The 13333-nt window shown below is 55.4% G+C and overlaps 1 protein-coding gene across 1 annotated transcript; it reads left to right on the top strand.

The window, feature by feature from the left end:
* Positions 1-11498: 11498 nt before the first annotated feature.
* LOC123656887 lies at positions 11499-13325 on the top strand (the record flags this gene model as incomplete). Its single annotated transcript, XM_045592503.1, has 1 exon — positions 11499-13325. A coding segment is annotated over exon 1 (1827 nt), but the record flags the coding sequence as incomplete, so codon positions are not given.
* Between the last annotated feature and the right edge of the window lie 8 nt (positions 13326-13333).

Below are 13333 nucleotides of genomic sequence, written 5' to 3'. Positions count from 1 at the left end.
CATATAAATAATACATATCCGTCTCCGTCGGGGTGGGAATCGAACCTACAATCCCCGGAGCAAAAAGCAGGGTCACTACAAACTGTGCCAACGGCTAATCTTTATCGCGAGTTATCTACACATATAATAAAATGGTAGGAAAGTCAAAATTGTACATTGAATATTTTTTTAAAAGAATACTTGGGGTGTGATCTACAATCTTTTATCGTTTTTAGAAATTTGGCACGAATAAGAAGTCGGGTCAACATGTAGGCTACATATTATCACGCTATCACCTACGGGGAACGAGCAGTGAACCTTTATTTCTTCAGCACATTCTGTAACAACAGGTAATCTAACGACGCATATTTGAATGTTGTTGTTATTATGTAAATAATAACCATGTTATAAGCTATCTTCACACTATAAATATCACGCAATATAAGTAACTCAGGCCGATAAACATAATTAAATGAATATAAGTAGTATAAAAACAATTTTAAAGCAGCGCCATGTATGAGATTACAAAAACATCATCACCAATCCCTTTTTGAATATAAATAATTTAAATTTGATCATGTAGGCGGGGTTAATACTTGTTTTTTAAAAGTCATAGATGGAGATGTGCATTTTCTTCTTAAAATTGTATCGTTAATTCGTTTCAGAGATGAGCAACACAATTTAAAAAAATGTGTTTTTATAAGTTTTAAGCTGCTTCATCTATGTCTTATTCATCGAGTTTGTCTGTATTTAATAATAATAACAAACAGAACTCAAAAAGAACTGCATAAATGTATAACAAAATTTAAACTCGAAAACGGCACGCTATTGCTGTAACCAATTTGAGCTCAATAATGAAGAAAGAGGAAAATTAAGTATGCCATACATATATATCATAAAGGTAAGACGCTTATATTTTTTTACAGTATAGAATAAATAGTAATAGAGTTAGTAAAAAATAAACATTGACTGTTAATATCTTTGTTCGGTATTTATTGCTTCTTAATTTATGTATTTTCATGTCTCATATAAACTTAAGTGAGATGTGGAACTAGCTAGGTTTTTTTTTTTTTTACTAACAGCTATTTATTTTATGTTAAAATCGTGTAGTCATAACTTAAATATGTCATAATTTTTTTTTACCATATAAAAATGTTTCCTTTTTGCTAACTAGATGGCGTTGGCGTCGAAATAGATCGCGCTATGATTTCGTTCATAAGAAGTGATCTTATGAGTACACAGTGCTTAATTCAAATTTCGTTTAATCCGTCTCGCAATTACGGGCGTCGCCTCAACCTATAGAAACTAGGGTTACCTGCGTTGCTATAACTTATCGTGTGCTTGGTCACTGCTATCTGTGTGTAAATTCTCTGTGTAAATCATTTTCTGTTATTTTAAAAGGTGTAATCGTAGGTATTTTTGGTGCTGTATAGCGTTCACGCAGACGACTTCGCGGGCAGCAGCTAGTTTGGAATAAAACAACAATTCCCGTGATGAATATGTTTCGAATATTATATTACTTTTTTTTTTATGCGTTTTACGCGTTAGAATTACTACAGTAGTTTAGAGTCAAAGATTGAATAGTAACTGAAATCACTTAAGACTTTTCTTTAAGCAAAAGGGGTTAATGAGAAAAAAAAAACTTCAAAATCCGTGCAAAGTTGCAGCATTCTACGGTACTAAAATTATAAAGCTGAAAATTTTGCCTTTATTGGAATATTTGAGAGTTATTGGCCATAATTATTCTAAACTAATTTTATAATCTAAAATATTTATACATGCCAGTAAACAAAAACTGCAACATGCTTACCCTGATTTATATTATAATCGATATTAAAAAAAAAAAAAAAAAAAAACAACAAAATTAATGAAACATAAAATCGGTTTGTCATCCTCACACTAGATGGCAATGGTTGTACTTTAAATCACGCTAATGTTATGATAATCATAAAACATATGATAAGCGATGGTTTGGTGGTTTGGTGGTTTGGTGGTTTGGTGGTTTGGTGGTTTGGTGGTTTGGTGGTTTGGTGGTTTGGTGGTTTGGTGGTTTGGTGGTTTGGTGGTTTGGTGGTTTGGTGGTTTGGTGGTTTGGTGGTTTGGTGGTTTGGTGGTTTGGTGGTTTGGTGGTTTCGGTTAGGTTTCGGTTAGGTTTCGGTTAGGTTTCGGTTAGGTTTCGGTTAGGTTTCGGTTAGGTTTCGGTTAGGTTTCGGTTAGGTTTCGGTTAGGTTTCGGTTAGGTTTCGGTTAGGTTTCGGTTAGGTTTCGGTTAGGTTTCGGTTAGGTTTCGGTTAGGTTTCGGTTAGGTTTCGGTTAGGTTTCGGTTAGGTTTCGGTTAGGTTTCGGTTAGGTTTCGGTTAGGTTTCGGTTAGGTTTCGGTTAGGTTTCGGTTAGGTTTCGGTTAGGTTTCGGTTAGGTTTCGGTTAGGTTTCGGTTAGGTTTCGGTTAGGTTTCGGTTAGGTTTCGGTTAGGTTTCGGTTAGGTTTCGGTTAGGTTTCGGTTAGGTTTCGGTTAGGTTTCGGTTAGGTTTCGGTTAGGTTTCGGTTAGGTTTCGGTTAGGTTTCGGTTAGGTTTCGGTTAGGTTTCGGTTAGGTTTCGGTTAGGTTTCGGTTAGGTTTCGGTTAGGTTTCGGTTAGGTTTCGGTTAGGTTTCGGTTAGGTTTCGGTTAGGTTTCGGTTAGGTTTCGGTTAGGTTTCGGTTAGGTTTCGGTTAGGTTTCGGTTAGGTTTCGGTTAGGTTTCGGTTAGGTTTCGGTTAGGTTTCGGTTAGGTTTCGGTTAGGTTTCGGTTAGGTTTCGGTTAGGTTTCGGTTAGGTTTCGGTTAGGTTTCGGTTAGGTTTCGGTTAGGTTTCGGTTAGGTTTCGGTTAGGTTTCGGTTAGGTTTCGGTTAGGTTTCGGTTAGGTTTCGGTTAGGTTTCGGTTAGGTTTCGGTTAGGTTTCGGTTAGGTTTCGGTTAGGTTTCGGTTAGGTTTCGGTTAGGTTTCGGTTAGGTTTCGGTTAGGTTTCGGTTAGGTTTCGGTTAGGTTTCGGTTAGGTTTCGGTTAGGTTTCGGTTAGGTTTCGGTTAGGTTTCGGTTAGGTTTCGGTTAGGTTTCGGTTAGGTTTCGGTTAGGTTTCGGTTAGGTTTCGGTTAGGTTTCGGTTAGGTTTCGGTTAGGTTTCGGTTAGGTTTCGGTTAGGTTTCGGTTAGGTTTCGGTTAGGTTTCGGTTAGGTTTCGGTTAGGTTTCGGTTAGGTTTCGGTTAGGTTTCGGTTAGGTTTCGGTTAGGTTTCGGTTAGGTTTCGGTTAGGTTTCGGTTAGGTTTCGGTTAGGTTTCGGTTAGGTTTCGGTTAGGTTTCGGTTAGGTTTCGGTTAGGTTTCGGTTAGGTTTCGGTTAGGTTTCGGTTAGGTTTCGGTTAGGTTTCGGTTAGGTTTCGGTTAGGTTTCGGTTAGGTTTCGGTTAGGTTTCGGTTAGGTTTCGGTTAGGTTTCGGTTAGGTTTCGGTTAGGTTTCGGTTAGGTTTCGGTTAGGTTTCGGTTAGGTTTCGGTTAGGTTTCGGTTAGGTTTCGGTTAGGTTTCGGTTAGGTTTCGGTTAGGTTTCGGTTAGGTTTCGGTTAGGTTTCGGTTAGGTTTCGGTTAGGTTTCGGTTAGGTTTCGGTTAGGTTTCGGTTAGGTTTCGGTTAGGTTTCGGTTAGGTTTCGGTTAGGTTTCGGTTAGGTTTCGGTTAGGTTTCGGTTAGGTTTCGGTTAGGTTTCGGTTAGGTTTCGGTTAGGTTTCGGTTAGGTTTCGGTTAGGTTTCGGTTAGGTTTCGGTTAGGTTTCGGTTAGGTTTCGGTTAGGTTTCGGTTAGGTTTCGGTTAGGTTTCGGTTAGGTTTCGGTTAGGTTTCGGTTAGGTTTCGGTTAGGTTTCGGTTAGGTTTCGGTTAGGTTTCGGTTAGGTTTCGGTTAGGTTTCGGTTAGGTTTCGGTTAGGTTTCGGTTAGGTTTCGGTTAGGTTTCGGTTAGGTTAGGTTAGGTTAGGTTAGGTTAGGTTAGGTTAGGTTAGGTTAGGTTAGGTTAGGTTAGGTTAGGTTAGGTTAGGTTAGGTTAGGTTAGGTTAGGTTAGGTTAGGTTAGGTTAGGTTAGGTTAGGTTAGGTTAGGTTAGGTTAGGTTAGGTTAGGTTAGGTTAGGTTAGGTTAGGTTAGGTTAGGTTAGGTTAGGTTAGGTTAGGTTAGGTTAGGTTAGGTTAGGTTAGGTTAGGTTAGGTTAGGTTAGGTTAGGTTAGGTTAGGTTAGGTTAGGTTAGGTTAGGTTCCCAGGCCTTTGGAGCCCAGGCCCCAGACTTAGGTCTGGGACCTGGGCTCCAAGGGGAGGAGTTCCTGGACTTCTACCTGGGCGCGTCCCCCGTTTGGCGGATAGGGGAGTGTCGCCGCAGTCGAATGACTGCAGGCGGTAGGGGTCTACGGACCCCCGCGGACCAACACCAGGCGAGGCGTCCGGGTCCCGCTCTGGTCTTGTACTGGAGTGGTCCTGTGATCGCACATTGCGCCACGAGGGAGCGCGGAGTTTGCGTGGAATGGCCTAGCCTTTCACGCGGCGCCGGAAGAGAGGGCGCGGAGTGGGATGTGGACCTTGGCGGTCCCCCCGGCACTAGAGGGCGGGGTGAGCGTTATTTATTTATTTATTTATTATTTTTATTTATTTATTTTATCATCATCGCTCGCCCCCCTTGGTGATTTGGTGAGTGTGGCGCTGCGAAGGCGCGGAGAAGCGGGGTGGGGATTTTCCCCCCTGCTCCCAGTGGACGGGCGACCTCGGCGGCGGTGACCCCGCCGTCGGGTAGAGTGGGCGGGTTTCCCGTCCGCTCTACGCCTCATAAGCTCGTAACCCCGTGCGAGGTGTCGTGGTCATGTCTCGCGGCTTCGTGCGGGACCGAGGGGTCTTGCCTTAAACGGCCGGATCTAGAGGAAGAAGACCTCTATAAAAATTACCCCGAATCCTAAGCGGCGACACAGCGCGAAGGGATGCGTGGCCGACGGGAGGTTCGGTCTAACTGTGTCATCCCCTAAACATGGATACGTGCATTAAAACATTATTAACCCAGGAGGGTACCGGCGCCTCAGGCAATGGAGAATCCCTTCGCGCTTCGGCGCGCAGCCCTGTCGAATCTGGGATGGGCAAATCACGTGTTTGTGTTTCGGAGCTTTCCGGTTCCGACGAGAGGCCCGAGAAGGGCGGAGTTGAGGTAGTGCCCGAGAAGGGCGGAGTGGACGTAGTGCCCGAGAAGGGCGGTGAAGACGTTGGGCCCGAGAAGGGCGGAGTTACTGGCGGGGTGAGACAGCCGCGAGTTGTCCTCACGCGTGTGGACAGCGTCGGTTCTCTCTCCTCGGTCGACGGGAGGTTTTGGGGGGCGGGATCAGATTCCGACGACAACATGTCGTTGGGATCTTCCCGCCGCCGAAAGCCTCAGTTTAGGAAAAGAATCCTGTCTCCGGGCTCCTCGGAGGAGGAAAATGAAAGGAAAAGGGCGACGCCTGGCAGAGGCCGAGGTCGACCGGCTACAACCGGCCAATACGTCGGACTGGCCGAAGCCAGACGTCGCCTTAATGACGAAAAAGAGCGCGAACGGAAAATCCAGGCGGAGAGCGAGCTGGCCGACATGGCGCGTGCGGTCCAATCCAGGACAAGCTCGCGTCAGTCGGACATGTCGCTCAGCGACGACGCCGGAAGATGTGGAGACGCGCTTTCTCGAGCGGAAGGTTACCTTGAGCTTCTGCAAAAGGTGACCGGAAGCTCGAGAAACCTCAAGGGCACTTATATCAAGGCCCTTAAACAAGTGCGCAAAGGCATGAAGGAGGTGGTGGAGGAACTCGCCAATCGCAACGCGACTGACGAGGTCGTCCACCTCAGGGCGTTGGTTGCCGAACTTCGAAAGGAGAAGGAGGAGTGGAGGTCGAAGTTCAACGCCCTGGAAGAAAAAATGGATAGATTCATGCTGTCGCAGACTGCGGCGCATAAATCTCTGCGTCCCGACGACTGGGACGAACGTGAACGCTCTCTCGCGTCCAAACTGAGCGACATGCTCAACGCCTCGATCGACGCCAAGATCGAGGCGTTGAGCGACCGGCTCTTACCGGCCAAAGCGCAGCGTGTCGCTCTGGACGCGAGGAAGGACAGAGAGGCCCCAGCTTCCGAGCCGGCCGACCAGGCGGCGGTCACGACGTTGACCCCGCCAGCGAATCCGGCTCCGAAGAGGGGGAAGCCAAACGGACGGGAGAGAAAGAAAAAGAAGGGTAAGACCGCGAACGCGGTCGAGACTCCGGCGGCAGCGCCGAAACCTGCTGCGAAACCGGCGCCCGCGACTCCTGCCGCGCGGGAGACCTGGTCTACCGTCCTCGGACGGAAGGCCGGGAAGCCAGGCAAGGCTGCGGCTACGGCTGCTTCGAAAGAAGCAAAGCCGAAAAAGAAGTTGCGGGCGCCGTCTTCGGCGGCGGTTTCGATAACGCTGCAGCCGGAGGCGAAGGACAAAGGCGTCACGTACGCCTCTGTAATCAAGGAGGCCCGCAGCAAGATAGACCTCGATGGTCTGGGAATCCAAACGCTCAAGATCCGAACGGGCGCGACGGGTTCCCGGATCATCGAGGTCCCTGGAGCGGAGAAAGGCGAGAAGGCCGACCTTCTCGCCTCGAAATTGCGGGAAGTACTCGGCACGGAAGCCGTCAGAGTGCAGCGGCCTTCGAAGAGGGTCGAGCTGCGGGTCATGGGGCTCGACGACTCCGTCACCGCCGAGGAGGTCACCCGAGCACTGGCCGCGGGGGGTGGGTGTCAGCCGGACGACGTGAAGGCTGGCTCCCTCGCCCCCAACGGCTCGCTCTGGGTGAGCTGCCCGGTGGTCGCGGCGCGAAAAGTCGCCCGTGAAGGACGATTGCGCGTCGGCTGGACCACGGCGAGGGTCCGGCTGCTCGAACCGAGGCCGCTGAGGTGCTTCCGGTGCCAGGAGACGGGGCACGTCGGCGCGAAGTGCACTCGCGAAGTGGACCGCAGCGGCGCCTGCTACCGCTGTGGCGAGTCGGGCCACAGACTTCGCGGGTGCAAAGCCGAACCGAAGTGCGCCATATGTGCGGCGGCCGACCGGCCCGCCAACCACAGAATTGGCGACAGGAGGTGCCCCGACTACAACAAGGGAAAGAAAAAGACCAACAAGAGTGGCAGGCGCAAAGACAGGCCCGTAAAGGCTGCCATCGTCGACGCGCCGGCTGCTAAGCCAGTGGAGGATTTAATGGACGCCGATAATTAATGGCGTCCATTAATTTCTTGCAGGCCAATGTGAACCACTGTGCCAGAGCTCAAGATCTGCTGATCGAGAGCATGGCACAGTGGGGCATTAAGATCGCGATAGTGGCGGAGCCCTACGCGGTCCCCGATCGCGGCGATTGGCTGGGCGACCTGGACGGGTCGGTCGCGGTGATCGCTCCGGCCTCTGCGAGCTTCGTGGACGTCCGGAGGGGGAGCGGATACGCACTCGGTACGATGGACGGAGTGGCCGTCATCGGCGTGTACGCTCCCCCGAGCCGGAGTCTCGCCGACTTCGAGGCAATGCTCGCGGAGATCGGGGCGTCGATCGCTCTGCGGCCGCACCGTGCCGTTCTGGTCGCCGGCGACTTCAACGCCAGGTCGGTGACCTGGGGGGCTCCGGCGACTGACGCGAGGGGCGCGATCATGGAGGAATGGGCGGTGGCAACGGCCCTCACGTTGCTGAACCGGGGCACGAGGAACACCTGCTTGCGAAGGAGCGGTGGGTCCATTGTGGACGTGACTTTCGCGTCCCGAAACCTCCACAACCGCGTCCGGGGTTGGAGAGTCTTGACCGACGTCGAGACCCTCTCCGACCACCGGTACATTCGGTTCGACGTCTCCTCGTCGCGTTCGAACGCGTCCGACTCGAGCGTCCCGATCGGCACCGGCCCGCGCTGGGTGCTGAGTCGGATGGATGCGGAGATCGCCGTGGAGGCTGCGATAGTGGAGGAATGGATCCGCCGACCTTCGGAACCGGCCCTTTCCGTCGACGAGGAAGCAGAGGGCATCCGCGAATCGCTAGCGCGGATCTGCGACGCGGCGATGCCGAGGGCGAAGCCGTTCCCGCCGAGGCGGCACTTGTACTGGTGGCGTCCGGAGCTCCGCGACTTGCGCGAAGCCTGCGTGAGATCACGCCGCCGATTCACCAACTACAGGCGGAGGCGAAGAAGGGACCAGGCCGCAGAGGACGGCCTGTACGACTCCTACCGGTCCGCCTGCAAAGCGCTGCAGGCGGGCATTGCACGCGCTAAGGAGTCGTGCTGGGACGAGTGGCTGCGAACTCTGGACAGAGACCCGTGGGGCAGGCCGTACCGGGCGGTGCGGAAGAAGCTCCGTCCGTGGGCACCCCCTCTGACCACGAGTCTGCAGCCGCAAATCTTGCAGCGCGTAGTCGAGTCCCTCTTCCCTCATAGGAACGAGTGGAGCCCACCGGCTATGGGCGTCGCGGAGCCGCGTCTCGCGGAGAGCGGGATCGCCCCTGTGACCGAGGCGGAGCTCGGTGCGGCCGTCGCGAGGCTCAAATCTAAGCGCACCGCCCCGGGCCCGGACGGCGTGCCGGGAAAGGTGCTGAGCCTCGCGACGGGTAGCATGGGTGGCAGAATTCGGGCCCTGTTCAACAGGTGCCTGGAGCAGGGCCGGTTTCCCCAGGTGTGGAAGACGGGCAGGCTCGTCCTGCTGAAGAAGGACGGACGGTCGGCCGAACAGCCTTCGGCCTATCGACCGATCGTGCTCCTCGACGAGATCAGTAAGGTGTTCGAGCGCGTCCTGGCGACTCGAATTCTCGAGTCGATGAACCCGGGATTGCACGAGGCGCAGTATGGATTTCGTCGGGGGCGGTCGACCGTCGCGGCCATCGCCCACCTCAGGGACCTCGCCGAGTCGGCGGTCTCCCGGGGTGGAGTGTTGTGGGCGGTCTCGCTGGACGTGACCAACGCGTTCAACTCTCTGCCCTGGGAGACGGTGAGGGTGGCGCTGGGATACCACGGTATCCCGCGCTACTTGCGTAGGCTCATCGGAGCTTACTTTGCGGGAAGGGCGGTAGAGTTCCCGATAGGCGGCGGCGGTCTGTCGAGGCGGTCCATGTCGTGCGGCGTTCCGCAGGGTTCGGTCCTCGGACCGCTCCTGTGGAACATCGGCTACGACTGGGTGCTCCGCGGTGCCACGTTGCCGGGAGTGTCGGTCATCTGCTACGCAGACGACACTCTCGTCACCGTTCGCGCCGGCGGGCACCGCGAGGCGGGCCTCCTCGCCACGGCCGGCGTCGCGCAGGTGGTGGCCAGGATTCGGGCTCTCGGGCTGGAGGTCGCCTTGCAGAAGACGGAGGTCCTGGCCTTTCACGGGCCGAGGGCCGCTCCTCCGCCCGGGACGTCGATAGTCGTCGGGGGTACTTCGATCGCCGTCGGGTCGACGATGAAGTACCTGGGCATCGTTCTCGACGGTCGCTGGAAGTTCGACGAACACTTCCGGCGGCTGACCCCGAAGCTTCTGGCCGCCGCCGGAGCGCTCGGGAGTCTACTGCCCAACCTAGAAGGGCCCGCCGACAAATGCAGACGCCTCTTCGTGGGCGTCGTGCGTTCGATGGCGTTGTATGGCGCTCCGATTTGGGCGGGCGCTCTCTGCGCGCGGAACGTGTCGCTGATTCGCAGGCCGCACCGCGCTATCGCGCTGCGGGCTGCGAGGGCGTACCGCACGGTGTCCTACACCGCATCGTGTCTCCTCGCCGGCAGCCCCCCCGTGGGAACTGGAGGCCGAAGCTCTCGCGTCGGTCTTCTGGCGCGTGACGGAAGCGCGCCTGAGGGAGGAACCGCCTCGTCCGCAAGAGGTCGTGCGATGGAGGAGAGAAGCTCGCGACGGCCTCTTCCGGAAGTGGTCGGAGAATCTCGAGGACCCGAACGTAATTACGAGTCGGGGGCTGGTGGCGGCGATTCGGCCCGTTCTGCGCGGCTGGGTCGATAGGCGACACGGTGCGATGTCGTTCCACTTGGCGCAGATGCTGACCGGGCACGGCTGCTTCGGTCGCTATCTGTGCCGAGCGCTGGGGCGGGAGCCGACGTCGGAATGTCACCATTGCGACGCCGGCGCCGAGGACACGGCGGAGCACACGCGCGCGGTCTGCCCGGCGTGGTGCGAAGAGCGCGCCGCCCTGTCGGCGGCCATCGGAGCGGATCTCTCGCTGCCGGCCGTGGTCTCGGCCATGGTCGGCAGCGAGGAGAACTGGAGCGCCGTCTCCTCCTTCTGCAGCGCCGTGATGCTGCGGAAGGAGGCGGCGGAGCGGGAGCGGGAACGGGATCCGAACTCGCTTCCGTCTCGTCGCGGTAGACGCGGTCGGCGGCGCAGGGCCTACCTGGCCAACCTGCAGCCGCCGCCCCCGTAGTTTGGATCAGCGGGCGATAGGTCGGGGGATCTATCGACCGCATCGCACGATCCCGAGGAGGACGGAGAGAGGCGATCTTATGTGTTCAAGGGATCCTCTCTCGGGTCGCTGTCGCTTTTGCGGCGACGACGACGGGCCCTAGTCTGGGCAGGCGCCGGCGGGATCGCGAAAGAGCTTTGTGTCCTCGCGATCTCGCCACAAGCGCATAGGCGGAACACACGTGTGGTTTTTGTTCAGTAAGAGTCTGACTCCCCTCCGAGCCCCCCCAACCGGAGGGTGTCCATGAAGGATTTTCCACACGTAAAAAAAAAAAAAAAAAAAAGGTTAGGTTAGGTTAGGTTAGGTTAGGTTAGGTTAGGTTAGGTTAGGTTAGGTTAGGTTAGGTTAGGTTAGGTTAGGTTAGGTTAGGTTGGGGTGCTTGTCGGTGACCTCCTCGTGGTGCACCCTGGGCAACGGGACGGGCAGCAGTATCACAATCGCGGCACTGCTGCCCGTCGCGGCTGACGACCGACGCGTGTGGGGATGCATTCCGGCGCTCTACATTAGAGTTGTCCCGTGAGCGCATCAGGTGGCACAGCGCTCGCGCACTGTGTCACCACGGGGGGGCTGGATGGGTTCGGCGTGCGCTTACCCCGCCGTCGGACAGAGTGTGCAGGAGTCCTGTTCGCTCACCGTCCTATTATCGTAATCCCGTTTGTGGTGTCGTGGTCATGTCTCGCGGCCACGAACGGGACCGAGGGTCTTGCCTTAACCGGCCGGACCGCGAGGAAGAAAACCTCTATAAAAAATTACCCCGAATCCCAAGCGGCGACGCAGCGCGAGGGGATGCATGGCTGATGGGTAGTTCAGTCTCTACTGCGTTCCCCTGCTCTGCAGCCCCGCCGAGGCCAGAGTGGGGTTACGCGAGGCTTGCCCAGGTACAGGGGGTGTTACCTCGGGCTGACCACCCTTTCCCCCATACTCGTGGGAACAGTATGGAATTAAATAAAAACAAAACTTCAACAAACAAATCTTTTGACGTTAGTGGAGGAGAAGACGAGAGGCCCGAGAAGGGCGGAGTAGAGGAGAGGCCCGAGAAGGGTGCAGTTGTTTCGGATGGAGAGTTGTCTGACGTCGGCATGAGGTCGCGATCACCGTGCGACTCCGACTCGTCTCGCGCTCGGCTCTGGAAGCGGAAGCGCGATAGGGAAGAAGACACGTCAGATGACACTGATGATAAGTCCACGGCAGGAAAGTGTCACACGGCGCGCAGGGGTCGTGGTCGACCGCCCACGACAGGGCAATATGTTGGCCTCGCCAAGGCCAAGGCCGACTACCTCAAGCAGTGCGAGAGGGAGCTCGAGCTTGAGGCCGAAAGCGAGGCCATTGAGATCTCAAAGAGAGTGAGAGCTTCGCGATCCAACATAATTTCGGAAGGTGGGACGGTGTCGGGGGAATGCTCGATCATTGATCTACACAGGAAGGCCCAAGAATACGTCGAGGCCATTCTTACTGTCACTAAGATATCAAAGAACCTCAAAGGGACGAGCAAGAAAGCTCTGAATGAGTCCGCCGAGGGTATAGGCGAAGTACTCGGCGCCCTATACCACCGAACGACGAATGACGAGGTCAGGCAGCTGCGGGAGGCCAACGAGCGCCTAGAAGCGGAGAACGTACAGCTCCGCTCGGAGATCTCCGAGCTGCGACAGAGTGTAGCCGACATCAGGCGTGAGCTGGGCTCGACGTCCACTCCAGCCCCTCCCGCGAATGAAAACGGACTGATCGACCGCATAATGGCGGGGGTGGGCGCCATGCTCGACTCCCGCCTGGCGAAGCTGGAGGAGTCTGGCAGACTCCTGCCTGAAGTGTCTGAAGTGCGAAAAGGACCACCGGCGGCTTCGAAGAAGATCGCAACGTCGCCGCCGCAGACAGGGGTCACAACGCTGACTCCGCCAGCGAACCCGGCCCCAAAGTCTGCAAGTCAGTCTGCCAAGAAGAAGAAAAAGAAGAAGAAGGCGGGTGCGGCTACCCAAGTCGCCGCGCCCAACGAGCCTCGCCCCCTACCACCTGCTCCGGCCGCTCTGACGGAGGGGTGGAATGTGGTGGCGAGGAAAGGAAGAAAGGCGGGGCCGCCCAAAAACCAGCCCCAGCCCCAGAACAAAGGTGGGCCGGCTAAAAAGCCAAAAACGCCGAAGCTGCGATTGCCGCGATCGGCGGCGGTGCAGCTGACGCTGTTGCCGGGCAGCACGAGGACCTACGCGGAGGTCCTCGGTGCCATAAAGGCTGACGGCCTTATAGCGAGCATGGGCGTCGAGACTCGCTATAGGGTCTCTCAGACCGGCGCGCGAAGGTTCGAGCTGCCCGGCACCGGCAATAAGGAGAAGGCCGAGGAGCTAGCCCGGCGCATCAAGGCGGTCGTCGGCGAGGACGTGGCGGTCACCCGCCCGGAGAAGTGCGCCGACCTGCGGGTGGCCGGGTTAGACGACTCGGTCACTCCCCAGGAGCTGGCCGGCGTGATCGCCAAGGCGGGAGGATGCGCCGAGGAATCGATAAAAGTGGGCGAAGTACGGCAAAACTTCGCCGGCATCGGGACAGCGTGGGTTCGCCTGCCAGTAGAGGCGGCGAAGAAAGTGGTCGACGGGCGCCGCCTACTCGTCGGGTTCGTGTCGGCGAGTGTGACCCTGTTGAAGACGAGACCGCAACAATGCTATCGCTGCCACGAGGTTGGGCACGTGGCAGCGAAGTGTGACAAGGGAGTGGACCGCAGCGGCCAGTGCTACCGCTGCGGCAAGGAGGGGCACATTCGCCGGCAATGTACTGCCGAAGCTTGCTGTCCCATATGCCAGGCGGAGAAAAAACCGGCTGGGCACAGCCTAGTTGCGTGCCCTCGCAATAAAGCGGGAAGGAGGAAGAAGGCGGCGACCAAAAATAAAACCCGCGCGCCGCCTGCCAACAGAGCTGGGGAGGTGACAAT

Source organism: Melitaea cinxia, chromosome 10, assembly GCF_905220565.1.
Source record: "Melitaea cinxia chromosome 10, ilMelCinx1.1, whole genome shotgun sequence".
Classification (NCBI taxonomy): Eukaryota; Metazoa; Arthropoda; class Insecta; order Lepidoptera; family Nymphalidae; genus Melitaea; species Melitaea cinxia.
Note: the sequence above shows the minus strand (reverse complement) of the source record. Positions and strands in the feature narration are given on the sequence as shown.